We start from the raw sequence: 26,786 nt of genomic DNA, 5'->3' as shown, positions 1-26,786 counted from the left end.
TTTAATCTTAGCTTTAAAATATTTATTTAGAGTTATTAATTGATATCATATTTATTATACTTGGGGATTTGGGTTTAAGTATTTAAATTAACAATTTACATTTATTTAAATATAATAATTTTGTTAATTAATTGAGAAAGATAAAAGCTTATACTTTTTATTTATTTTACCGATGAATTCAAACTAAAAATTCTTATTACTAATTTTCTTTGAGAAAAATAAAATAAAAATTGATAAATCTGATAGCCAAAAATAAATTTTTATTTTTCAATGTAAACCCTCATATGTTAGACACTCTTTACCTAGTTGTTTCAAATATTTTTGTCTATTATTAAGCTTTTAAAATACAATAATTAGTAAGTAAGTAAGTATCATGTTATAAAGAAGTAATATAGTAGATAAAATAAATAAAAAAATAGAATTAATTAAAAGATCAAATTGTCTTTTTAATTAAAAGAATGCCCCATTTAAATGGTTTTTTATTAAGTAAATAGAAAGACTTTCTTTAAATTTATAGATAATTCATTTTTTTGAATTAAGTAAAAATCAAATGACACATTTTATTTCAATAGTAATTAATTAAGTAGGAAATACTTAATTATTAAAGAAAGAAAAAATTTAATGTGTAAAAGTTTATGTAATTTAAAGCTGATATTAATTAATTAAATACGATCAAAATTTTTTAAAGCTTAAGGTTAATTTAATTAATAGAAACATTTATCACACTTAAAGTACCCAATTTAAGAAGTAAATACATTTAAATTAAAGCTATGTTAATTTTTTTATATATACCTAGCAAAATGTTGCTAATATTATGTATATTTATCGAAGGAGGAATTGTCTACATTTAATTTTCTAATTTAGCCTTTAAGCCTCTGACTTGTAATAAATAATTCTTATTTCTTACTTTTCTTAGAATTAATTAGGATTAAATAAAAATATCTAAATGATCAGAAATAGATGCTATAATTATAAAAATTTTTCTGACTAGTTAAATAAATTGAGAATTTAATACTTTTTTAGAAATATATTTTTTTAAACAAAAAATAATCATTTTAGCTTCTCAAATAATTATGGCCACGATTAAATTTAAAGTAAATAAAATCTACTTAATTTTCAACCATTTTTAAATATCTATTTATAATTTAAAACAAGAAAATTTACTTATATTTGCTTTTTACACTTATAAAGAAGAATTACTAACTTCTAAAATTCTTTAAATTTAGTAATAAAGTAGTTTTTATTATTTTTTAAGCTTAAAAGAAAAACAAAGAATTAAATTTGCTATTAGTTATTTATTTTGCTTAATAAGATTATAATATTTTTATTTTTTTAAAACTAAATTAATAATTTATATTGATTATTAGATAAAATAGTGTAGAAAAGTTTATAAAAAATATTATTTATTAAATATTTACTGTAGATTTTATAATTTTTAGATTTAGATGCCATAATTTTGTTATAAAATAGATTAAAATATAAATTGTTTTTTAATTAATTTTGAAAAAAATTTATTAATATTATAAATAATTTTAATAATTCATAAAATTCAATAAATATTTTTAATAATAAAAAAATATTCAAAATAATAATTTAAGCTTTTATTTATTTTTTTAATGTTAAATTTAAAGAATAAATTTTATTATTATTAATTTTAAAATACTTTTTTTAATAACTCATAAATTATTTTAATTTCCTCTAAAAAAATGAAATGTATTTATATATTTATTATATAACCAAACAATTTTATTATTTTAAAATAAAAATTAAATTAGTAAAATATGTTTTAAATTTTATTAAAGCATACATATATAATTAGTTATTCATTAAACAATATAACATTTTTCTATTAGTGTTATATAAATTCTAGTAAATTTTTGTTGTATTTGAATTCAATACTTTTTAAAGCAATTCTCAAAACTCTTGATAATTTGTTAATTTCAATTAAATTTGTTAATTACTAAAAAAAATATTAATTTTCATTTTATATTAGCTGATAAATGTTCAAGTAAGCAGTTTGTATTGTAAATTTGCTATTTGATATTTAAAATTTACTTAATTTTTTTTGTGATTTTGATATTTGATATATATTTTACATAAATTATTTAAAAGATATAAAAACATTTTTAATTAAATTGTTTTTTAAAAAATGTAGTCTTGGCTGGTTATTTAAAAATTGAAGAATTAAAATTAATTATATAATTGAATAAAATAATTATAATTTTACTTAAAATTAAAAATTACAAGATGTAATATATATGTATAAAGTTTTCAATATATAGGTAGATATTTTAAAGTATTATATAATTTTTTTATTTTCGTGCTTCTTTTTATCAACGCTTTATAGCTGGTCTTACTGGCATAGTTTTTGCTCTTGCGAATTGATGAGGAGTATTGAAAAGAGAAAGCGCACTAACTTCTTACTATTAATTTCCATAAAGTTACATTTGATTATTTCCTTGTTATTATTATTATCCATTTCCTAACATTAATTTATTGCTTCCAGTTCTTTAATGACCAGGAGGACCAGTTAACATTCCTTGTTAAGGAGGCCCAGTAATTGCATTTTATCCCATTTTGTCAATCATTTATTCATATCTATCGCCACCAGTTACTAATTGCTGAATTTTAATTAAATAAAATGTTTTTGATTCAATTTTTTTTTTTCCATTTTAATGCAATTATATCAAAAATAAAAATTTACTTAGAAGCTTGTTAAACCTCCCATATTGACAGGTACATTCAATTCGTCAGTGAGACGATCCATATCATCAACAGGTTTTCCTAAACGAATTCTATCTTCTCTGGTTTCCATTACTGTAGTGTGTCCAGCAAATTTAGATCCGCATGAACAACTCCAAGTACTGGAGAATCCTAAAATATAATTGTATAGAAAAGAAGTTAAACACAGAGTTTTGAAGATTTTTTGAATGAATTATTAATAATAAATAGTTACCTGAACAACCACATTTATTGTTACAGATTTTCTTGATATTATCGTGATCTCTGTATGAGTGTTTGCAAAGACATTTAAAATCATAAGAACCATATGCAGGAATGTAATAATAGCATTTGCAATTGCATTTTGGTACTTTGCAGTGAACTTTTGTTTTGTCCTTTGGATCTAAGTACTCATGATCTTTGAATCTGTGATCGCAGAAGCATTTAGTGGCAGGACCGACCATTTTACAATCCTAACCTCTTTCATTACGCCAACTGCAGTAAATTCTATTCTTAGCTTTCTCGCGATAATTCTTTTTGAATTCTTCGAATTCTTTTTCTGACATAAGTTGACCATTATTATGGTAATCACCTACGAGTTATTGATATTCTAAATATGCCTAAACGTGCTTAGCTGCGTCTGAATTTATAACTAATCTTTCAGCCATTTTTGATATATATTTACTTGTAAATAGATTTGATTTGCTTGTATTTTTGGTTTAGTTAAGAAATTCTTCTTATGTACCTTTAACTTATATTAATTTACAACCAAATTGTTGATTTGATATGAATTATTTAAATTATAAATGTTCATTCTATCTATTTTTTATTACTATTTTAATAGATAGATTAATTCATTCATTAATAGAGATTCAAGTCATCTATCTATCTATTTATTTATTTGTGATCTGCATGAATGTGTGCGCCTGAATCGTTCTAATTAACTAATAATTTGTCTAAGATCATCAAAAAATTAGATACAAAAAAAAAGTTTGACTGACTCAATTTATCCATAAACATATTTATTATAACTTTGTAAAAAATCTTATGGTCCTAAAATCAATTTGATCAGCATATGTATGCAATAAATTAATGATCAAAAATTTAATGGTTTCCTTTAATTTACAAATTGAATTTATTGGTATTTAGAAACCAGCAAGATATTTGGCATTGAAAATATATGGATGGTTTTTAAACAGATATATATATATCTTAATTTCGTAATTCATTTTTTCCAAAAATAAACAAATATTTTTATTTGAGAATAAATAAAATTATTTCAATTCAAATTATTTTTTTATTTAAAAATTTTTAATAATAAAATAAAAATATAAATTTAAAATATTTTTTTCATTCAATAAATAATATTTTTTTATAATTTAAGTTGATAACTAATTATTGAATTTAAAATGAAGAAATTACCAACCACAATAAAAATTAAACTTTTCTAACAAAAATATTTTTAAGGTAAATCATGAAGTGCTTTTAAATATCAAAAATACTAATAATATTTTTAAAGGGTCATATTGATATTTTAAAATATTATTTATTTATTTATGAATGCATGCCAAATTTATTTTTTAAAATCGTTAAACAAACAAGAAAACTGAAAATTTTAATACTGGCTATAAGTGATAATTAACACAATTGTTAAGTAAATTTTACTATTCATGCGATGAGGTCTTTATTAATTGTTAGAAAGAATAAAGGAATCTATGAAAAAGTAAAAAATAATGTTTTTTTTTGCTTATTTGAAAAATTTTAAAAGCTGAATACATACATTAATTAATAAAGAGTTAATATATATTTAGATAATAGCAAGAATCAAATGCTATAACTTTTTGATAAATAAATTTTTATTTAATTATTACATATTAAATTACTTTTGAAAATTCCTTCAAAGATTGTTAAATAAAACATACCAAAGCTTTTTAGCGTAGATAGATAGATAGATATATACAAATATAATAAGAGATGGCCAAAAAGGAGATTGTTTGGGAGTTTATTGAGGAAGAAGACTTGTCTTATTTAAAGCAGCCTGAAGAAGTTTATAATGTAAAGCATTCTGGTAATAAAAATTACATAAAAGCTGATTCATCGGGCATTATTTTACAGGATTATTTACATATTAATTTGATTATATCCTTTTGTTTTGACTGAGTGAGCTATTAGAAATGTTAACGATTTTGTATTAATTAGATTATTACTGCTACCACACGGACGGAAATAGCCACTACAGAAGAATATTCTACGGAGTTGAGTATTCAGAATTCGAAAAGAGACACTAAAAATAGTTAAAGGAACAAATAGAAAACGAAAATATCGAATTACCCGAAGAGTAAATAATCCACTTTAATAAATTATACAATCAAATGATTGGTGTATAAAAATTAGTTAGAAAAGAAGATTATTTAAAGTTGAGCATTAAAATTTTAAACATAAATTAGTTGGGATGATGCATAGACATTGAAGTATTGTTATTCAGGTGGTTTTGATTTGAAGAAATCCATAGAATCTCTCAAAATGCACTTGGAATGGAGGAGAAATCCCATTATGCACAAGATGAATAAACAAGCATTAGAAATATTGGTAGAGAGTTTATTTTTCTTTATCTCAATAATAGTTATTGCCTTTGAGAATGAATAATTTACTAATAAATACATCACTAGAAAGAAGATTTAATTATTCATCTATTTTCTTTGTATTAACAGCAAGAAGGAGTATTCTATCATTTAGGGAGAGACAAATAGTTTAGACCAGTAGTAGTACTTAATATGTGGAAAGTAAATCCTAAAAAAGTAAATAAATATAAATATAAATATGCAAAATAGAAAGAAATATCTGATTATTTTTTAACTTAAATTTAAAGACTCCAGTTGAAATCTACCTTTCAGCGATTTGCAACTTGCTCACTAAAGTTTCAAAAATAGAATTCGTAAAGGGATATGTAGAGAGCTGGGTTGTAATATTGGAAACGAATGAAAAAGGAGTAACTGATTTAGAATTAGCTGTAAATACTTAATTTAATTGAATTTAATTTATGCAGTTTGTTTTTAATAATAATTTATTTATGTTCTAGACAATAAATAAAATTGTTTAAATTATGGCAAAAAACTTTACTTCCACACTTGAAAAAATGTTTATAACAAATCCGTCATTCCTCTTTTCAGGAGCTTGGTCATTGATAAAAAGTAAATACATTTTTTGATTAATTAACTCAAAAAATATATATTTGTAGATTTTATTCACCCAGAGACTTCTGCAAAAATTAATATCTTGAAAAAGAAAGATTTCCATATAATGCTTGATTACATAGATGCTGACTAGCTCGAAGAGAAGTACGGAGGCACATTACCTAACAAAACAACCTTTTGGTAAAGAAAATTAAATATAAAGAGCTAAGTATTTGCAATAAAATTTATGTGAAAAATAAATAGGCCACCTTAAAATACCTTAAAATAGACAATAAATAATTTGTAAGCTCCTGTACCAGAGGAAAATGGAAATATAGATTAAAGCAGTATGGTAAGCTTTAAAACAATAGATAATGACTCATAGCTATTCTTCGATTAACAAGCAAGTCCTTCAAAAGCATAAAATGTGAGTTTATATACAAACCCAAAGGGTGATGTTTAGCAATATTAAGAAATAGATAGCATATCAAAACCTATTTAAAGCACAACCTCAAACAATAGTTGTTGCAAGTGTAATATTTTTTGAAGAGTAAATTAAAAATGTAAATAATTAAAGAGAATGCGATCGATATCCAAACAGTATTTAAATATTCAAATAAAAATAATTTATTAAAATATATCTTAAAATTATAAGCAAGGTTAAATAAACACATATAATTAATTTTAATCTAATTTTAAAACCGTTTATTTTTATATCCTTAATGTTTTTCTATTTTTTCCCATTATCAAACCAACCAATCACTTAAAGACTTATTTATTTTAATTAACTAGCTAAATACAAAATTTAGCTTGATTTTTATTCTATTGAGAAATTAAACTCTTATTTATTTTAAAAAAATTAATAAATCAAATTCTTTTGTTTTGAAAATAAAATTTTTAAATCTTTTTTGATAAAAATAAATTTTAAAATCTTTTTTGTTAAAAATAAATTTTAAAATCTTTTTTGTTAAAAATAAATTGATAGAAAAATTGTTTTTTAAAACAAATTAAAAAAATCTATTTTTATTTTAAAAATCAATCTTTAAAATTATGTGAATTTTTTTGAATGCTTTCATGCAATTTGTATTGATTTGTTTAAATCATTTATTTAAAAACTTTATATTAAAAATATTCATGTATTAAATATGTGTTTATTTTTAAAAGGGAATTAATTTTTTTGAATAATTTTTTTGAGCTAAGTGCTATTAAGTTAGGTAGAACTTAAACAAAGATTGTAATAAAATTTAAATTTTCTCGCTAAGCAAATCTTTTTCAAGCTAAAAAAATAAATTAGCTTAGAAGATATCAGTAATTGGTTTAAAATTTTGATCAAAAATTAAGATTTTGTAATTTATTGATTTTATATAAATTAAAAAGTTAATCTAATTTTAGAGCAATAAGCCTTTTTTGTATAAGATGAAGAGAAAAGCAGAAGATCAAGAAATAACACTAGGCCTTTTAAATTTTAACTAAATTAAGCAACCTGTTGGAAACCTATTTTGTAAGACGAACATTTACTCTCTTAAATACTTAGTTGATCAGTTTTCTTCTAACCCAAGCTTGCTGAGATAAAAACTTTTGAAGTATACTAATCTCCATCAGCCCTACTTCTTTGACATCTAAATTGAAACTGATTTTATGAATGAAGACGAAATATAACAAGATGTTGGTGAAAGTTTAACTATCAATTTACAATAGAAGCTCTCAACTACAACTGGTAAAAAAAGTGTTAGCATAAATTTTGATAACATAGTTAAGGACATTTCGGATGAAGAATATGCTAATGTGATGCTTAAAATGCTCGAAGTATTAGGAGTCACTATAGAAACAAGAATCAGAAATTATTTGAATGAAAGCAGTCCTTTGCCAAAAGAGCTCTATTTGGAAATAAAAAATATGTTAGCATTAAAAACTAAACACTTCTTCATCATGAACAGCAAGTCTTGCCACGAATTTTTCGAAGAGAAAGAGCTTGAAGAATACTTTAAACAAAGATAAGTATTTATGAGTTATTATGATAAAATTATTGAAGAAATATATACAATCTATTTGTAAAAGCTTTTCAACCCAAAAAGTAAAGAATAGATTTAGAGTTCCATTGAAGAAATTGTTTCCATTATCGATTAAGCTTTAAATTCGTAGCTATTATCAGAACTTAAAATCAATGAGGACACCAAATAACTTCGCTTCTTTGATTACCTAACTTTTAAAGAGCAAAACAATCTCACACAACTTAGAGAAATGTTCTTGCAAAGTTAAGAGTATTTTTGTGAGCCTTTAAAATAACTAAGTGAGAGATAATTCTTCTTTTTCAGAGAGCAAGTTAAGTTTAATGAAGGTAATTTTTTTTAATTCTTATTTACAAAGTAATTCTTTATTTGTTTTATTTTTTAGATGAAGAGAAAGATAAATTCTGCTTTTTTTCTTTTAGCAATGGTCATATTTTTAAGTACACTGATTTGATAAAAAATTCAATCTGCTCACTGGCTAACTGCAGAGGAGGAATAATGTTTTTTGGAATCCACAATCTCTCTCATAAAAGTAAACTGATTTAAAAATAAAAAAAAGAGTATTTATTTCTACTTTATTAAAATTAGTTGTGCCTATCTCACTTAAGGAATTATATGATTAGAATGTAATAGGATATTTGAATAAAATATTCCTTGAAGTTCATCCAAAGCCAAGCCATTAAATCAAACTGTTGAGTGTTGTCAACTAATTCAAGTGTGCTTACAGAGAAGTCTGTAAAAGTGATTATATTATCACCATAACAATAAATCCCAGAAAGGCTTAGGAAATATTTTATGTGTATAAAAACTAAGAAAAACAATACAACATAAGAAATACTAATTTAAATCAGAAACTTAAGAGCGAGTAGGTTTCTAAACTAAAAGAAATGAGAGCTAGTGAAACAGATGAGCCTAACTTATATGATTATTTGGAGTTTAATGATACTTTTTGTCCTTAGGAATATAGATAACATTTATAACTCTTAGTTAAGCATTATGATATAAGTCCAATTAAAAAAACAGTTGAGTTTGAAGGTTTTTATTTTTTTTGTTTATCAAATTAAAATCAAATTTTTAATTTTTAAAAGGAAAAATATTTTTTTTTTGTAATTTGATTCGATTATTAATATAAAAATTTATTAGCTAAAAAAAGGTACAGTGACGATTGCTAATTGGCAGAAAAAAAATAATTTTATGATAATGAGAGACTGGCAAAATCAAATGAGCATTCAAATAGATATAATTAAAATTCTGAATTTATCCTCAAAAGAACCAACAATTTTGCAAAAAGTTATTAGCAATAGCAGAAGAACAACTAAGAAGGCTGTCTTAGTATTTTTGATAAGAAGAACAATTCAGTAGATGAAAATTATCCTTAGGTCTAGAATTTTGCTGATTAAAACAATAAGCAATTATCTAAATTAAAATAGAAAAACAAAGAATAATTTTTGTAGAATCATTTATTTGGCTAACTTAGTGCTTGGAGATTCTAAATATTAAAGTAATTTTTGGATTCAGAAACAAATGTTTCATTCTAAGATTTCTTAAACACCTCTATTATGAAAAAATATGTAAGCCTGTTTAGTTAACTAAATTCAAAAAATACATTTATCGTTTATAAAATTGATGGCTAACACAGAATATCTTTCAAGGATGCTGTCGTTAAAACTTTCAGGGAAAACAATATTGATATGGAGTATATAGGTAATCTCTACAACTTCACTATTTTGAAAATAGATAAAGAAAAAAGTTGGTACAAAATCGAAAATCTAATCACACCAATAACAATTTTATTTTCGTTTAAGAATAAGGCTTAATAAGGCTTTAATTATGATCATTTTGAAATCAAAAATACCTATGACCCATTAGAAGCTAAGGAAATATTAAAAACCCTCTATGATTACCTAGGTGTAGAACACACAGTGAATTATGTCAACCATAAATTATATGTCTGCTTTCCTAAAATGCAAAATTTTATTTTTGGCTTTACCGTTTTTCTTCAAATTAAAAAAATGCTCGAATATGATGAATCAACAAATAAGGTTTACACCAGCTTTAATTATTTCTCTAAAGTTTGAATAAACAGAAATGAAAAGAGTCAAAATTTTGCTTTGTTATTATTAAATAATTTTTTTGTTGTAATAAATTTAAATTGAATAAAAATATTTTTTTATAAATTAAATTCAATTATATTTCTTAACATTTTAGAAATGTTCTTCTTTAATAGGTGAATCTTTTTTTAGTTTATTTTGGATAATTTAAGTAAATATTTATCAGATATTTTTTTTGTTTAATATCTTTACAATTTAATTAATGATTTAAAAATTGCTTGAACTCTTTTTTTTAAAAATTACTTACTTTTTATACCTTAAAATTTTCTGATCCTTTCTAAATTTCAAAAATTAATTCGCGTAATTTTAAAAAAATTAATAATTAAATTTAAGAAATATGGAAGAGATTGTTAAAGAATAGTAGAACTAGCTAAACTAGGTTGAAGAAATAAACTCTGGTTAGAAAATAGTTGAAAATGCTGATTAAGATAAGCATCAAAGCGATGATGAAGAGGATAGCAGCAAATAAGAGGTTTCAGAAAAGGATAAATTGGTCAATCAAAAGTGATATTAATGATATGCGCCATTTAAAATTTTTAAAAATACTTAAAATAAATAAATAAAAGGCTAGAAGACTTTTACAATGATTATTATCTAACTGACTTTTAGAAGTTCGCAGTTGCCAAATTTTTAAGAGAAAATGTTGGTAAAGAATTGAAAATTTTGTTATTTAAGAATCTTAGAACTTTTTTATTTAAAACATAGCTGTAGGAAAGCCATCAGTTGCTAGAATTAGAGAATGGCTCATGAATAAATTAAATGGAGTAAATAAACCAGCTGACTGCCCAGCATAATAAAGAGGATGCCCTGAAGTAATACCTGGGCTCAGAGCCTATCCTTTCTGGGATTCTTAGAACTTGCCTTGGATATAAAAAATTTAAGACAATTACGAAGTTATCAAGTAGGAATTACTTTCTTTGAGAAATCAAAAAGGATTCTAACCTTACAGAGGACCATCTTGGACTTCAGATATAAAAGCAAAAGATGGAGTAGGAAGAAAATCAAATGATTCTGGAGATTGGAATGTCTTTTATCTATTTTTACACAATATTAAATTTGAAGAAAATTGTAAAAAAGTACCAAAAACTATAGAAATAATTGAAAATATATTCCCTAGACATTATCATCACGCATTCTTTTCAGCAGTCACACCAGGCACTCATATTATGAAGCACCATGGACCTACTAATAAAAAGCTTAGATTCCATATGCCCATCCTTGGTGTTAAAAACAGTAGACTCAGAGCTGGAGACATAACATTAAATTAAGAAGAAGGAAAATGCTATGTCTTTGATGATTCTTTTGAGCATGAAGTAAATTTATTTTTAATAAAATATTGTATTTAAAATAATAATGCTTAGGCTTGGCATGATGGTGATGAAACCAGAATAGTTTTAATAGTTGATATATGGCATCCTGACTTATCCTCAGAAGAAGTTAAATTCTTAAGTTTATTGTAGAATGCCAAAATGAGGTAAAATATTTTGAATTCTAAAAAGTAAATTAAATATTAATTATCAAAAAGAGCTGAAAAAATAATCAGTGAATAAGATGCTGCAAAGGATAACTTTTATAAAATTATTGAAATGAGCAAAGATTTGTTAAATTCAAACGACTGGTGGACAGACAATAATAAAGAAACTCTTTAATAATTTGAATCATAAAAATTAGATGAAAAAAATACAATATCAAGTTGATATATTTAATTTTTAATCATTAAATTTATTATATTATTATCCTATTTTACTCGTACTTTTCCTATTATTTATATTTATTATTTGATTTAATTTATAAATAAAAATTCATTTTTTTAATTAATTGACAATATTAATTCAACAAACAAATTTAACAATTTAGCAAAATAATATTTTTCTTTAAATTATTTTATTTTATTAGAAATTGATTTACTTTTTTACATATATTTTTATTAATTTAAAAATATTAAAATTTTATTTTCAATATTTTTAAAGTAAAAATAGATTATTTTTTCGATCCCTACCTTCCTAATAAATTTAATTAATTATAAATTATATCAATTTTATAAGATATTTATTTTTATTTAACATAATTAAAAATAACTAAAAAATATTTATAAATTATAACTCTATAAAATTTAAATTTTAAAATGGATGATGAATCATTTTTACTTTTAAAATCAATTCATCAATAAATAAATAAATAAATAAATTTATTTTAATCATATTGTTTATTAACAATTTTTATTTTTAAATATAAATAAATAAAATATTTTTGTTCATTCTTCATTTTATTTTTATAATCTTTATTCTGCAATTTTTTTAAAAAGTGAATTTTTTATTTGATCAGGTATCATTTTATTTGGTTTCTATTCATTGCTTTATTTATATGCTGTGGTTTAAAATTTTTATTATGTTTTATTATTGTCTTTTACCTGCTAGCTACTTATATCAATTGATAGTCTTTTAAGTCTCCTTGGGGACTTACTTTTGGTTTTAATTTAATTTTATTATTTTTTGAGGATAATATGATTTTTAAGCTGATTAAGCATTTCTCCAAGTTGCTGCTAATCTTCGTCTTTATGAATTATTATAGAGTTGTTAGTCATTTATGATGATGCTTTTGTAGAACAATTATTACTATTTATTGGGGTTGTTGCTTTTGAATTGAAAGCCACTCTATATATTTAAGGCAGATTATCAGTATTGTCTTATTCTACATACTCTAAGCGGTTTTAATTATAAATCTTAGTTGGAGTATTTGAAATCGAAGGAGCAAAATTTTTATAATTGCTAGCAGTTTCTGTAAATGAGAAGTTTGTTTTATATGAATTTTTAGTAGATTAGACAACTAATTATTCTATTGGTGTTGTGTTTGAAATAGGATAATGATTGTTTAAATTATCATTTGGTGATTTCTGATTCGTTTTAGGTCTAGTTAGAGATGAATTTATGTTATTATTAGAGGAATTTGTGCTTACTTTATAAAAGCTTCTATAAGAATACTATTCACTATATTCCTATATATATTGATAAGAATTGTTTTGGCTTTTCAGATTATGCTATGCTGAAGAAGTTTATGAAGAAGAAGACCTATTTGATACGGGTGCAAATGTATAATTGACGTTCCAAGGATCAAACGCATTATTTAAGCGATTAGCTTTTTTATCTCTTTCTTGTCTGCTGACACTTTAAAATCTTTTTGGGATTTCAGGAGGAGTTTGTATATTTTTAGTTTATTTTTAGAATGATAAAAGAAGATCACTATCAATTTATTATCTAACTTAATCCATACTTATAGGAAAGCTGATTTTATTGACAGGAAACAGGATTGATGGAACAGGAGCTTTTTCTTCTTCTCTTTATACAAGCTAAGCTGTTGTTTGCTCATGATTATATAAAATATCTCCATCTATAATTTCAATCTCCTCCTTAAATCTGACACTCTTCACTTTGGAAGGCTCAGTAAATAAACTTTAATCCTTTTTTTGATGTCTGGAAAGAACTATTTAATACTTATTATTTTTCTTCTTGGGCGCATCTTGACTAAATATTTTTCTTTAGCTAAATTACTTGAGAGGAATTTCAGCAACTTCAATATTTGAAATAGGTATTTCTTGAAGAATCTGCTGATTTATCATAATCAATTAAAGCGATAGATCAATTAATTAATTAATTTAATAAATAAGTATTTATTACTTTTTATATTCTTAAAATTAGTAAAATATAAATAAGTGGTAATGATTAAATTACTTAATGTCCTCATAAATAATGTTGTTAATAAAACTATATTTTCAATTCCTTCCAAATGAAATAATAAAAAAATACAATTAAATCACAGCTAACAATTAATTAGGATATATGACTTTTATTATTTTCTAATAACCATTAATTATATTATAAATTATTTATTTATTTAACATATGGACTAAATTAAGAGATTATTTTCCTAAACAAAAAACAATCTTAAATAACCAAATAATTATTGATGTTAAAAGTATGATAAAAAAAACCATTTTAAATACATTTCTATTTTAGTTAATAAGAAAGAGATTATTTATTTATTTATTTTTTTATCTATTATTATAGAGATAATTTTTGAGGTTTCAAATTAAATATATTATCTGCCTTTCTATTTAGCTAAGATATTAATCAAATAGAAATGATCTCGTCTTGTATAATAGAACTCATCAAATAATAATTTAAAGTAGAATAATAAATTTAATTATTTGTTATATTGCAAATAAAATCATTAATTTTAGAAAAGTCTGTCTTTAAGTATGCTTTATATGAAAATTTATAATATCAAATAATTGTATATAGCACTTTGCTATTTTAAAAAATAGCTATTGCTGCTAAACAGCACGTAGCCATTAGGTTTTAAAAGTAAATATAAAAAATATTTTTTAATTTTTTTATATGTATTAATGAATCAAATTTAATTTGTAAAATGAGGGCACAATGGAATATTTTAAGATTTAAAAAAGGAGGGCAATTATATAAAATATAAAATATATTTTCATGATTTTGTTATGTAAATTTAATTTTTAAATTTTTTTATTTTTATAAATAATTTATTTACTTCCAAAAATATGAACAATATTTATAAATAAAAAATCAATAATAAAATTTAAATATCTATCTGTGTATCTATTTATATTTTTGGTTAAATAAACTTTTTCTAAATATTGAAAAATAAAATATAAAACATTATTCAAACATTTAATATTTATTCATCCTTTTTTCGCCACTTGTTTATCATAAGTATTATATCTCAAAGACAACTAATCTTTTTGATTTAAGATACTTGTTTATTATTTTCAATTCTTATGCATCATTGATTGAGCTAAAAATTTTATAATAGATTAGTTTAAATTTTAAATAAATATAAAATGAATAAACTTTTATATTAAAAATTATTTCTTAAATTAATAAATAAAATAAATTTGTGGAATAAAAAAGATAAAAAATAAATAAAGTAAAAGCTATCAAATAAATTTATTGAGCTTTTTTGTTTTATATTCATTTTTATATTTAAAAAATCACAATCCAAAACAAATAAACTGTTTTTACTCAAGCCAAACTTCCAAATTTGAGAGATTAATGCAATTTGCTAAAGCAGAGCCTAGGCCTGATGCACCTTCATAATCAATTTAATTGTTACTTTTTAAATATCGAAGAAAAATATATCATTAAATAATTAATTAGAAGGAAGAAATGAAGAAAAAATATGAAATAATAAGATTAATTAATTGAAAAATAAAATGATGAGTTAAATTAACAAAGAAAGAACAAAAAAAAAAGCAAGCACAATAAAAAGAAAAACAAAAAAGAGTTTTATTGCTTTTAATTAGTTTTTATAATTAAAAATATCACAATCCAAAACAAATAAACTGTTTTTACTCAAGATAAAGTGTCAAATTTGAGAGATTAATGCAATTTGCTAAAGCTGAACCTAAGCCTGATGCACCCATTGCACCAATTTAATTGCCACTTTTTAAATATTGAAAAAAAATATATCATTAAATTGTTAATTAGAAGGAAAAAATGAAATAATAAGATTAATTAATTAGTAATAAAAGAAAAAATTAAAAATAAAATGATGAGTTAAAAGAACAAAAAAAGCAAGAACAATAAAAAGAAAAAGGAGCTTTAATGTTTTTAATTAGTTTTTATAATTAAAAATATCACAATTCAAAATAAATAAACTATTTTTACCTAAAGTTAAGTGTCAAAATTGAGAGATTAATGCAATTTGCTATAGCAGAACCTAAGCCTGATGTACCTTCATCACCAATTTAATTACCGCTTTTTAAATATTGAAGAAAAAATATATCATTAAATGGTTAATTTGAAGGAAAAAATGAAGAAATAATATGAAAAAATAAGATTAATTAATTAATAATAAAAGCAAAAGTTGAAAATAAAATGATGAGTTAAATTAACAAAGAAAAAGACAAAAAAAGCGAGCACAATAAGAAGAAAAAGAAAAAAGAGCTTTATTGTCTTTAATTAGTTTTTATAATTAAAAATACCACAATCCAAAACAAATAAACTGTTTTTACCTAAGGTTAAGTGTCAAATTTGAGAGATTAATGCAATTTGCTAAAGCAGAACCTAAAAAATTAAAAAATAACTCGACCTAAAAAATTTTAATCGATTCCCAACCCTAGTTTTTATAATTAAAAATATCACAATCTAAAACAAATAAACTGTTTTTACTCAAGATAAAGTGTCAAATTTGAGATATTAATGCAATTTGCTAATGCAGAACCTAAGGCTGATGCACCCATTGCACCAATTAAATTGCCACTTTTTTAATAACGTAGAAAAAATATATCATTAAATAGTTAATTAGAATGAAAAAATGAAATAATAAGATTAATTTATTAATAATAAAAGGAAAAATTTAAAATAAAATGATGTGTTAAATTAACAAAGAAAGAACAAAAAAAGCAAGAACGATAAATAGAAAAAAAAAGCAGCTTTATTATTTTTAATTAGTTTTTATAATTAAAAATACCACAATCAAAAAAAATAAACTATTTTTACCAAAGATCAAGAGTCAAATTTGAGAGATTAATGCAATTTGCTAAAGCAGAACCTAAGCCTGATGTACCTTCATCACCAATTTAATTATCACTTTTTAAATATTGGAGAAAAAATATATCATTAAATAGTTAATTTGAAGGAAAAAATGAAGAAATAATATGTAATAATAAAATTACTTAATTAATAATAAAAGCAAAAGTTGTAAATAAAATGATGAGTTCAATTAACAAAGAAAGAAAGAAAGAAAGAAAGAAAGAAAGAAAGAAAGAAAGAAAGAAAGAAAGAAAGAAAAAAAAAGAAGCAAGCAAGCATAATAAAAAGAAAAAGAAAAAAGAACTTTATTGTTTTTAATTAGTTTTTATAATTAAAAATATCACAATTCAAAACAAATAAACTGTTTTTACCCAAGGTAAAGTGTCAAATTTGAGATATTAATGCAATTTGCTAAAGCAGAACCTAAGTCTGATGCACCCATTGCACCAATTTAATTGTTACTTTTTAAATATTGAAGAAAAAATATGAAATAATAAGATTAATTAATTGAAAATAAAAGTTGAGAATTCAATGTTGGGATAAATTAACAAAAAAAGAACAAAAAAAAAAGCAAGGATAATAAAAAGAAAAAAGAACTTTATTGATTTTAATTAGTTTTTATAATTAAAAATATCACAGTCAAAAACAAATAAACTGTTTTTACCCAAGGTAAAGTGTCAAATTTGAGAGATTAATACAATTTGTTAAAGCAGAACCTAAGCCTGATTCACCTATTGCACCAATTTAATTTTTACTTTTTAAATATTGTAGAAAAAATATATCATTAAATAGTTAATTAGAAGGAAAAAATGAAGAAAAAAAATGATATAATAAGATTAATTAATTAATAATAAAATTAAAAATTGAAAATAAAATGATGAATTAAATTAAAAAAGAAAAAACGATAAAAAGAAAAAGGAGCTTTATTGTTTTTAATTAGTTTTTATTATTAAAAATATCACAATCCAAAACAAATAAAATATTTTTATAGCAAATTTTTTATTTTCATTCATTTTTGAATGGCAGAACCATTTTTTTATTTTCATTCAAATTTGAATGAAAATTATTGTAATATTCTGTCATTCATTTTTTGAATGAAAAGGCATATATTATCATTCTCATTCAAATTTGAATGAGGTTTGCCTTTTATTTTTTCATTCATTTTTTGAATGAAATTTATTTAATTTTAAAATGAATGGCAAAATAAATTTTGCCAAAATCAGGTCTCGAACCTGAACACATTTTGCCTTATTAGTGAGAGGTCAAACCACCTCACTAATAGGCTTTTCTTTAATAATTATAAAAATGAATGTGTTTATATACATTATAAACACTAAAAAGAAAAAAAACAAAAATAATAATGTAAACTATTACAAATATATTTAAAATAAGATGTATTCTGAGTGCATATCTATGTGCGAGTATTTCAATTCAATTCAATCACCAATTTAATTGTAACTTTTTAAATATTGAAGCAAAAATATATCATTAAATAGTTAATTTGAAGGAAAAAATGAAGAAAAAATATAAAATAATAAGATTTATTAATTAATAATAAAACAAAAATTAAAAATAAAATGATGAGGAAAATTAATAAAGAAAGAACAAAAAAAGCAAGAACAATAAAAAGAAAAAGGAACTTTATTGTTTTAATTAGTTTTTATAATTAAAAATATCACAATCCATAATAAATAAACTGTTTTTACCTAAGGTAAAGTGTCAAATTTGAGAGACTAATGCAATTCGCTAAAGCAGAACCTAATCTTGATGCACCCATTGCACCAATTTGATTGGAACTTTTTAAATATTGAAGAAAAAATATATCATTAAATAGTAAATTAGAAGGAAAAAATGAAATAATAATATGAAAAAATAAGATTAATTAATTAATAATAAAAGCAAAAATTGAAAATAAAATTATGAGTTCAATTAACAAAGAAAGAACAATAAAAACAAAAAGAAAAAGGAACTTTATTGTTTTTAATTAGTTTTTATAATTAAAAATATCACAATCCAAAACAAATAAACTGTTTTTACATAAGGTCAAGTATCAAATTTAAGAGATTAATACAGTTTGCTAAAGCAGAACCTAAGTCTGATGCACCCATTGCACCAATTTAATTATCACTTTTTAAATATTAAAGAAAAAATATATCATTAAATAGTTAATTAGAAAAAAGGAAAAAATTAAGAAGTAATATGATATAATAAGATTAATTAAACATAAAAGCAAGAGTTGAAAATAAAATGATGAGTCAATTTAACAAAGAAAGAACAAAAAAAGCAAGAAAAAGAAAAAGAAAAAGAAGCTTTATTGTTTTTAATTAATTTTTATAATAAAAAATGTCACAACCCAATACAAATAAACTGTTTTTACCTAAGGTAAAGTGTCAAATTTGAGAGATTAATGCAATTTGCTAAAGCAGAACCTAAGCCTTATACACCTTCATCACCAATTTAATTGTAACTTTTTAAATATTGAAGAAAAAATATACCATTAAATAGTTAATTAGAAAGAAAAAATGAAGAAATAATAAGAAAAATAAGATTAATCAATTAATAATAAAATCAAAAATTGAAAATATAATGATGAATTAAATTAATAAAGAAAGAACAAAAAAAGCAAGAACAATAAAAAGAAATAGGATCTATATTTTTTTTAATTAGTTTTTATAATTAAAAATATCACAATCCGAAACAAATAAACTGTTTTTACCGAAGATCAAGTGTCAAATTTGAGAGATTAATGCAATTTGCTAAAGCAGAACATAAGCCTGATGCACCTTTTGAACCAATTTAATTGTAACTTTTTAAATATTGAAGAAAAAATATATTATTAAATAGTTAAATAGAAGGAAAAAATGAAGAAATAATATGAAAAATAAGATTAATTAACAAAGAAAGAACAAAAAAAAAGCAAGAACAATAAAAAGAAAAAAGTGTTTTATTATTTTTAATTAGTTTTTATAATAAAAAATATCACAATCCAAAACAAATAAACTATTTTTACCGAAGATCAAATGTCAAATTTGAGAGATTAATGCAATTTGCTAAAGCAGAACCTAAGCCTAATACACCTTCATCTCCAATTTCATTCATACTTTTTAAATATTTAAGAAAAAATATATCATTAAATAGTAAATTTGAAGGAAAAAATGAAATAATAAGATTAATTAATTAATAATAAAGGCAAATTTTGAAAATAAAACGATGAATTAAATTAACAAATATAAAACATAAAAACAAGAACAATAAAAAGAAAAAGAAAAAGGAGCCTTATTGTTTTTAATTAGTTTTTATAATTAAAAATATCACAATCCAAAACAAATAAACAGTTTTTACCGAAGATCAAGTGTCAAATTTGAGAAATTAATGCAATTTGCTAAAGCAGAGCCTAAGCTTAATGCACCAATTGCACCAATTTAATTGTAACTTTTTATATATTAAAGAAAAAATATATTATTAAATAGTTAATTAGAAGGAAAAAATGAAGTAAAAGTATGAAATAATAAGATTAATTAATTAAAATAAAAGCAAAAATTGAAAATAAAATGATGAGTTCAATTAACAAAGAAAGAACAAAAAAGCAAGAACAATAAAAAGAAAATGAAAAAAGAGCTTTATTATTTTTAATTAGATCACAATCCAAAACAAATAAACTGTTTTTACTCAAGCTAAAGTTTCAAATTTGAGAGATTAATGCAATTTGCTAAAGCAGAGCATAAACCTGATACACCTTCATCACCAATTTATTTGTCGCTTTTTAAATATTGAAAAAAAATATATCATTAAATAGTTAATTAGAAGGAAAAAATGAAGAAAAATATTAAATAATATGTTTAATTAATAATTAGTAAAATTAACAAATAATGAAAAAAAAAAAAGAAAAAGGAAAATAAATTAAAAGAGCTTTAGTGTTTTAAATGAACATTTGTTATTAAAAATATTACAATCCAAAAGAAATAAACTACTTTTATTAAGTGTAAGTTTTAATAGCTAAAAATAAAGAAAAAATATCAAATAATAAAAAATGAATAAATAATTAAAAATGAAAATGAAAATTAAGTTAAGATAGCTAAATAATGTTTGTTTTAATAAAAATAAATAAGTAGTGATGATAATTTCTCTAAGAAAAATAATTTATTTAAATAAATTGAATGTTAAAAATATAAAAAATATTAATAAATAAAAAAAATAATATTAATTAATAAAATATACTAGAGATTAATAAGCAGAACCTAATGAGATAAAAGTGAAGAGTTTATAAACTTTTTTTATTAATATATTTAAATTTAAATTATATTAATAAAAAAATAAATAATTACTTCTTCTAATCTATTGTAATATTTATTCTATTATATCATTTATATTTACTCAAAAAATATTGAATAGCAATTATGGAATTTAATTAATTATAAAGATTTGGTTTTATGAAGAGATATCACAGAAAAATTAATTTAAGATTAATTATTTAATCTTAATATTTGTATTTAAAACATATGCTTAAAAATATAGTAGGAATTAGAGATGACTAGTTAGTCATATTTGAAAAATACTGGTAATTAATTAATTAATGTTCTTAAATTTTATAAAAATAATCTTCATCAGTAGATTTTTCTTTTAAGCTATGTAATTAATTATATGAATATTTATAATTAAATTGATCATCTAAAAATTATTTGTTATACATACAGTTGATATTGAAGATGCAATGAAAAAATACACAATATTATTAAATAGATATTATCATTACTTCTAAAAATATAAACATATTTATAAATTTAAAGTCTATCTATCTATTTATATTTTAGGTTAAATAAATTTTTTCAAAATATTATATAAAAATATATAATATTTTTCAAATATAAAATATTTATTCATCCTTTTTTCACAAGTAATTCATCATTTTAAAGACAACCAATCTTTTTGATTTAATACACTTCCTTATTACTTTGAATTTTTATGATACATTCATTGATCTAAAACTTTTATTATAAATTAGTGTAAATTTTAAATAAATATCAAAATAGAATAAACTTTTAAATTAAAAGTGATTTCGTAAATTAATAAATAAAATACATTTGTGTAATCAAAAAGATAAAAAAATAAATCAAATTAAAGCTATCAAAAAAGTTCAAAGAGCTTTTTTGCTTTATATTCATTTTTATAATTAAAAATATCACAAACCAAAACAAATAAATTCTTTTTACCTAATGCCAAGTCTTAAATTTGAGAGATTAATGCAATTTGATAAAGCAGAAATTAAGCCTGATGTACCCATTTCACCAATTTTATTTCCACTTTTTAAATATTGAACAAAAAAAATATCATTAAATAGTTAATTAGAAAGAAAAAATGAAGAAAAAATATGAAATAATAAGATTAATTAATAATAAAAGCAAAAATTGAAAATAAAATGATGAGTTCAATAAATAAAGAAAGAACAAAAAAAAGCAAGTATAATAAAAAGAAAAAGAAAATAGAGCTTTATTGTTTTTAATTAGTTTTTATAATTAAAAATATCACAATCCAAAACAAATAAACTATTTTTACCCAAGATTAAGTGTCAAATTTGAGAGATTAATGTAATTTACTAAAGCAGAACCTAAGGCTGATGCACCCATCGCACCAATTTCATTGTAGCTTTTTAAATATAAAACAAAAAATATATCATTAAATAGTTAATTAGAACAAAAAAATGAAGAAAAAATATGAAATAATAAGATTAATTAATTAATAATAAAAGTAAAATTTGAAAATAAAATGATGAGTTAAATAAACAAAGAAAGAATAAAAAAAAAGCAAGCGCAATAAAAATAAAAAAAAAAAGAACTTTTTTGTTTTTAATTAGTTTTTATAATTAAAAATATCACAATCCAAAACAAATAAACTATTTTTACCTAAGATCAAGTGTCAAATTTGAGAGATTAATACAATTTACTAAAGCAGAACCTAAGCCTGATGCACCTTCATCACCAATTTAACATGCACTTTTTAAATATTGAACAAATAATATATCATTAAATAGTTAATAAGAAGGAAAAAATGAAGAAAAAATATGAAATAATAAGATTAATTAATTAATAATAAAACTAAAATTTGAAAATAAAATGATGAGTTAAATTAACAAAGATAGAATAAAAAAAAAGCAAGCACAATAAAAATAAAAAGAAAAAAGAACTTTATTGTCTTTAATTAGTTTTTATAATTAAAAATATCACAATCCAAAACAAATAAACTATTTTTACCGAAGCTCAAGTGTTAAATTTGAGAGATTAATGCAATTTGCTAAAGCAGAGCCTAAACCTGATGCACCATCATCACCAATATTTTATTTTACTAGACACAATTTTTTATAAAAAAGACTTAGAGAAAATCGTAAATGCCGCTGCTGCTGCTGCTGCTCCTGAAGCTCCACCCCTATAAATCAATAATTTTAGAAGAATCTAGATACTAAGTAAGATAATCTAGACCAACGGTATTGTTGGAATTATCTCAGGCTTCACGAATAACACACTTTTATTTTTAAATTCGCTGCGCGTTACACTTAAATTTTAAATCTACGATTTAATTTTTAACAAATTTTTTAATTTTTTTGACAGAGTCTTTTTAAAAATATATTGTCTATTAAAAAAAAAAGAAAATGAATGTGTTTAAACACAAATATAAATAAATGAATAAATAAAAATAAAAAACAATAAAAAACAAAAAAAATATTAATATAAATAATTTAAAATATTATAATTAAGATGTATTCTGAGTGCATATTTATATGTGCGAGTATTTCTATTCTATTCTATCACCAATATTATTTCCACTTTTTAAATATTGAAGAAAAAATATATCATTAAATAGTTAATTAGAAGGAAAAAATTAAGAAAAAATATGAAATAATAAGATTAATTAATTAATAATAAAAGCAAAATTTTAAAATAAAATGATGAGTTAAATTAACAAAGAAAGAACAAAAAAAGCAAGAACAATAAAAAGAAAACAGAACTTTATTGTTTTTAATTAGTTTTATAAATTAAAAATATCACAATCCAAAACTAATAAACTATTTTTACTAAAGTTAAAGTGTTATATTCGAGAGATTAATACAATTTGCTAAAGCAGAACCTAAGCCTGATGCACCCATTGGACCAATTTAAATTTTACTTTTTAAATATTGAAAAAAAAGTAAAATAAATATAAAAAAAATATTTATAAAAATAAATATAAAAAAAATAAAATAAAAATAATATAAAAAAAATATATAAATAAATGAATAAATAAAAAAATTATTTTTAAGATGTTTTCTGAGTGCATGTTTCATGTGCGAGTAAATTCCATTCCATTCCATCACCAATTTAAATTCCACTTTTTAAACATTGAACAAATAATATATCATTAAATAGTTAATTACAAGAAAAAAATGAAGAAAAAATATGATTGAAATAATAAGATTAATAAATAATAAAAGCAAAATTTGAAAATTAAATTATGAATTAAATTAACAAAGAAAGAGCAAAAAAAAAACAAGAACAATAAAAAAAAAAAAGAAAAAGGAGCTTTATTGTTTTTAATTAGTTTTTATAATTAAAAATATCACAATCCAAAACAAATAAAATATTTTACCTAAGTTCAAGTGTTAAATTTGAGAGATTAATGCAATTTGCTAAAGCAGAACCTAAGCCTGATGTACCCATTGCACCAATTTAATTGCCTCTTTTTAAATATTGAAGAAAAAATATTTCATTAAATAGTTAATTAGAAGGGAAAAATCAAATAAAATATGAAATAATAAGATTAATTAATTGAAAATAAAACTAATAGCTGAGAATAAAATGATAAGTTAAATAAAAAAAGAAAGAACAAAAAAAAAGCAAGCACAATAAAAAGAAAAAGGAGCTTTATTGTTTTTAATTAGTTTTTATAATTAAAAATATCACAATCCAAAACAAATAAACTAATTTTACCTAAGGTCAAGTGTTAAATTTGAAAGATTAATGCAATTTGCTAAAGTAGAACCTAATCCTTATGCACCCATTGCACCAATTTTATTGTAACTTTTTAAATATTAAACAAAAAAAAATATCATTAAATAGTTAATTAGAACAAAAAAATGAAGAAAAAATATGAAATAATCAGATTAATTAATTAATAATAAAAGCAAAATTTGAAAATAAATGATGAGTTTAATTAACAAAGAAAGAACAAAAAATAGAAAAGGAGCTTTATTGTTTTTAATTAGTTTTTATAATTAAAAATATCACAATTCAAAACAAATAAACTAATTTTACCTAAGGTCAAGTGTTAAATTTGAGAGATTAATATAATTTGCAAAAGTAGAACCTAAGGCTGATGCACCCATCGCACCAATTTCATTGTAGCTTTTTAAATATAAAACAAAAAATATATCATTAAATAGTTAATTAGAACAAAAAAATGAAGAAAAAATATGAAATAATAAGATTAATTAATTAATAATAAAAGCAAAAGTTGAATATATAATGATGAGTTAAATTAACAAAAAAGAACAAAAAAAGCAAGAACAATAAAAAGAAAAAGAAAAAGGAGCTTTATTGTTTTTAATTAGTTTTTATAATTAAAAATATCACAATCCAAAACAAATAAGCTATTTTTACCTAAGATCAAGTGTTAAATTTGAGAGATTAATGCAATTTGCTAAAGCAGAACATAAGCCTGATGCACCCAATGCACCAATTTCAAAAAAAAAAACTTTCCAAAAACTTTAACAATAATAAATAAACACAAATAACGATAAAAAAAAAATATATATATATATAAATAATATAATATAATTTAATTTAATTTTATATTTAAGTTGTATTCTGAGTGCATGTTTATATGTGCGAGTATTTCTATTCTATTCTGCACCAATTTCATTTCCACTTTTTAAATATAAAATAAAAAATATATCATTAAATAGCTAATTAGAACGAAAAAAATGAAGAAAAAATATGAAATAATAAATAAGATTAATTAATAAAAACTGAAAATAAAATGATAAGTTAAATTAACAAAGAAATAACAAAAAAAAGCAAGCACAATAAAAAGAAAAATAAAAAAGAATTTTATTGTTTTTATAATTAAAAATATCACAATCCAAAACAAATAAACTGTTTTTACTAAAGGTTAAGTGTCAAATTCGAGAGATTAATGCAATTTGCTAAAACAGAACCTAAGCCTGATGCACCCATCGCACCAATTTTATTGTAACTTTTTAAATATAAAACAAAAAATATATTATTAAATAGTTAATTAGAACAAAAAAATGAAGAAAAAATATGAAATAATCAGATTAATTAGTTAATAATAAAAGCAAAATTTGAAAATATAATGATGAGTTAAATTAACAAAAAAGAACAAAAAAATCAAAAACAATAAAAAGAAAAAGAAAAAGAAAAGGAGCTTTATTGTTTTTAATTAGTTTTTATAATTAAAAATATCACAATCCAAAACAAATAAGCTATTTTTACCTAAGATCAAGTGTTAAATTTGAGAGATTAATGCAATTTGCTAAAGCAGAACCTAAGCCTGATGCACCCATTGCACCAATTTGATTTCCACTTTTTAAATATTGAAGAAAAAATATATCATAATAAGATCAATTAATTAATAATAAAAGCAAAAATTGAAAATAAAATGATGGGTTAAATTAATAAAGAAAGAACAAAAAAAGCAAGAACAATAAAAAGAAAAAGAAAAAGGAGCTTTATTGTTTTTAATTAGTTTTTATAATTAAAATTATCACAATCCAAAATAAATAAACTATTTTTACCAAAGATTAAGTGTCAAATTTGAGAGATTAATGCAATTTGCTAGAGCAGAACCTAAGCCTGATACACCTTCATAACCAATTTAATTCTAACTTTTTAAATATTGAAGAAAAAATATATCATTCATTAAATAGTTAATTAGAAGGAAAAAATTAAGAAAAAATATGAAATAATCAGATTAATTAATAATAAAAGCAAAAATTGAAAATATAATAATGAGTTAAATTAATAAAGAAAGAACAATAAATAGAAAAAGGAGCTTTATTGTTTTTAATTAGTTTTTATAATTAAAAATATCACAATCCAAAACAAATAAAATGTTTTTACTTAAGTTCTAGTGTCAAATTTGAGAGATTAATGCACTTTGCTAAACAAGAGCCTAAGCCTGATGCACCTTCATCACCAATTTATTTCTCACTTTTTAAATATT

At 21.3% G+C, this 26,786-nt stretch overlaps 8 protein-coding genes across 8 annotated transcripts; 3 read left to right on the top strand and 5 right to left on the bottom strand. All coding sequences in view use genetic code 6, as the record gives it.

Moving 5' to 3' along the window:
* Positions 1-2,333: 2,333 nt before the first annotated feature.
* TTHERM_01229000 (Hypothetical protein) lies at positions 2,334-3,389 on the bottom strand (the record flags this gene model as incomplete). Its single annotated transcript, XM_001029946.3, has 3 exons — positions 2,334-2,621; positions 2,705-2,874; positions 2,957-3,389. 3 exons carry the CDS (start codon positions 3,387-3,389, stop codon positions 2,334-2,336), a joined length of 891 nt encoding a protein of 296 aa, XP_001029946.1.
* A 1,306-nt stretch (positions 3,390-4,695) lies between these two features.
* Positions 4,696-6,441, top strand: TTHERM_001228999 (aspartyl/asparaginyl beta-hydroxylase family protein; the record flags this gene model as incomplete). The annotated part of the gene is made up of 8 exons (XM_012799115.1): positions 4,696-4,789; positions 4,921-5,059; positions 5,169-5,310; positions 5,433-5,519; positions 5,591-5,731; positions 5,801-5,912; positions 5,960-6,095; positions 6,159-6,441. The coding sequence occupies 8 exons, from the start codon at positions 4,696-4,698 to the stop codon at positions 6,439-6,441; spliced, it is 1,134 nt and encodes a 377-aa protein (XP_012654569.1).
* An 869-nt stretch (positions 6,442-7,310) lies between these two features.
* Positions 7,311-9,981, top strand: TTHERM_01228990 (aspartyl/asparaginyl beta-hydroxylase family protein; the record flags this gene model as incomplete). Its single annotated transcript, XM_001029945.2, has 4 exons — positions 7,311-8,232; positions 8,289-8,435; positions 8,492-8,938; positions 9,047-9,981. The coding sequence occupies 4 exons, from the start codon at positions 7,311-7,313 to the stop codon at positions 9,979-9,981; spliced, it is 2,451 nt and encodes an 816-aa protein (XP_001029945.2).
* Positions 9,982-10,351: 370 nt separating this feature from the next.
* On the top strand, positions 10,352-11,711 carry TTHERM_001228989 (aspartyl/asparaginyl beta-hydroxylase family protein; the record flags this gene model as incomplete). The annotated part of the gene is made up of 5 exons (XM_012799114.1): positions 10,352-10,518; positions 10,581-10,660; positions 10,720-11,327; positions 11,376-11,488; positions 11,540-11,711. The coding sequence occupies 5 exons, from the start codon at positions 10,352-10,354 to the stop codon at positions 11,709-11,711; spliced, it is 1,140 nt and encodes a 379-aa protein (XP_012654568.1).
* A 557-nt stretch (positions 11,712-12,268) lies between these two features.
* Positions 12,269-13,654, bottom strand: TTHERM_01228980 (hypothetical protein; the record flags this gene model as incomplete). The annotated part of the gene is made up of 1 exon (XM_001029944.2): positions 12,269-13,654. The coding sequence occupies exon 1, from the start codon at positions 13,628-13,630 to the stop codon at positions 12,269-12,271; it is 1,362 nt and encodes a 453-aa protein (XP_001029944.1). The 5' UTR covers positions 13,631-13,654.
* Positions 13,655-14,747: 1,093 nt separating this feature from the next.
* On the bottom strand, positions 14,748-17,016 carry TTHERM_001228953 (hypothetical protein; the record flags this gene model as incomplete). Its single annotated transcript, XM_012799113.1, has 7 exons — positions 14,748-14,835; positions 15,063-15,152; positions 15,393-15,482; positions 15,708-15,797; positions 16,212-16,301; positions 16,542-16,631; positions 16,946-17,016. 7 exons carry the CDS (start codon positions 17,014-17,016, stop codon positions 14,748-14,750), a joined length of 609 nt encoding a protein of 202 aa, XP_012654567.1.
* Positions 17,017-18,249: 1,233 nt separating this feature from the next.
* TTHERM_001228947 (cyclic nucleotide-binding domain protein) lies at positions 18,250-20,938 on the bottom strand (the record flags this gene model as incomplete). The annotated part of the gene is made up of 9 exons (XM_012799112.1): positions 18,250-18,370; positions 18,612-18,701; positions 18,952-19,041; positions 19,291-19,380; positions 19,585-19,674; positions 19,917-20,006; positions 20,244-20,333; positions 20,793-20,842; positions 20,900-20,938. 9 exons carry the CDS (start codon positions 20,936-20,938, stop codon positions 18,250-18,252), a joined length of 750 nt encoding a protein of 249 aa, XP_012654566.1.
* Positions 20,939-23,610: 2,672 nt separating this feature from the next.
* On the bottom strand, positions 23,611-24,927 carry TTHERM_001228941 (oxalate/formate antiporter protein; the record flags this gene model as incomplete). Its single annotated transcript, XM_012799111.1, has 4 exons — positions 23,611-23,731; positions 24,192-24,281; positions 24,533-24,622; positions 24,857-24,927. The coding sequence occupies 4 exons, from the start codon at positions 24,925-24,927 to the stop codon at positions 23,611-23,613; spliced, it is 372 nt and encodes a 123-aa protein (XP_012654565.1).
* Positions 24,928-26,786: the final 1,859 nt, after the last annotated feature.

Source organism: Tetrahymena thermophila (genome assembly GCF_000189635.1).
Source record: "Tetrahymena thermophila SB210 genomic scaffold scf_8254512, whole genome shotgun sequence".
Lineage (NCBI taxonomy): Eukaryota > Ciliophora > Oligohymenophorea > Hymenostomatida > Tetrahymenidae > Tetrahymena > Tetrahymena thermophila.
Note: the sequence above shows the minus strand (reverse complement) of the source record. Positions and strands in the feature narration are given on the sequence as shown.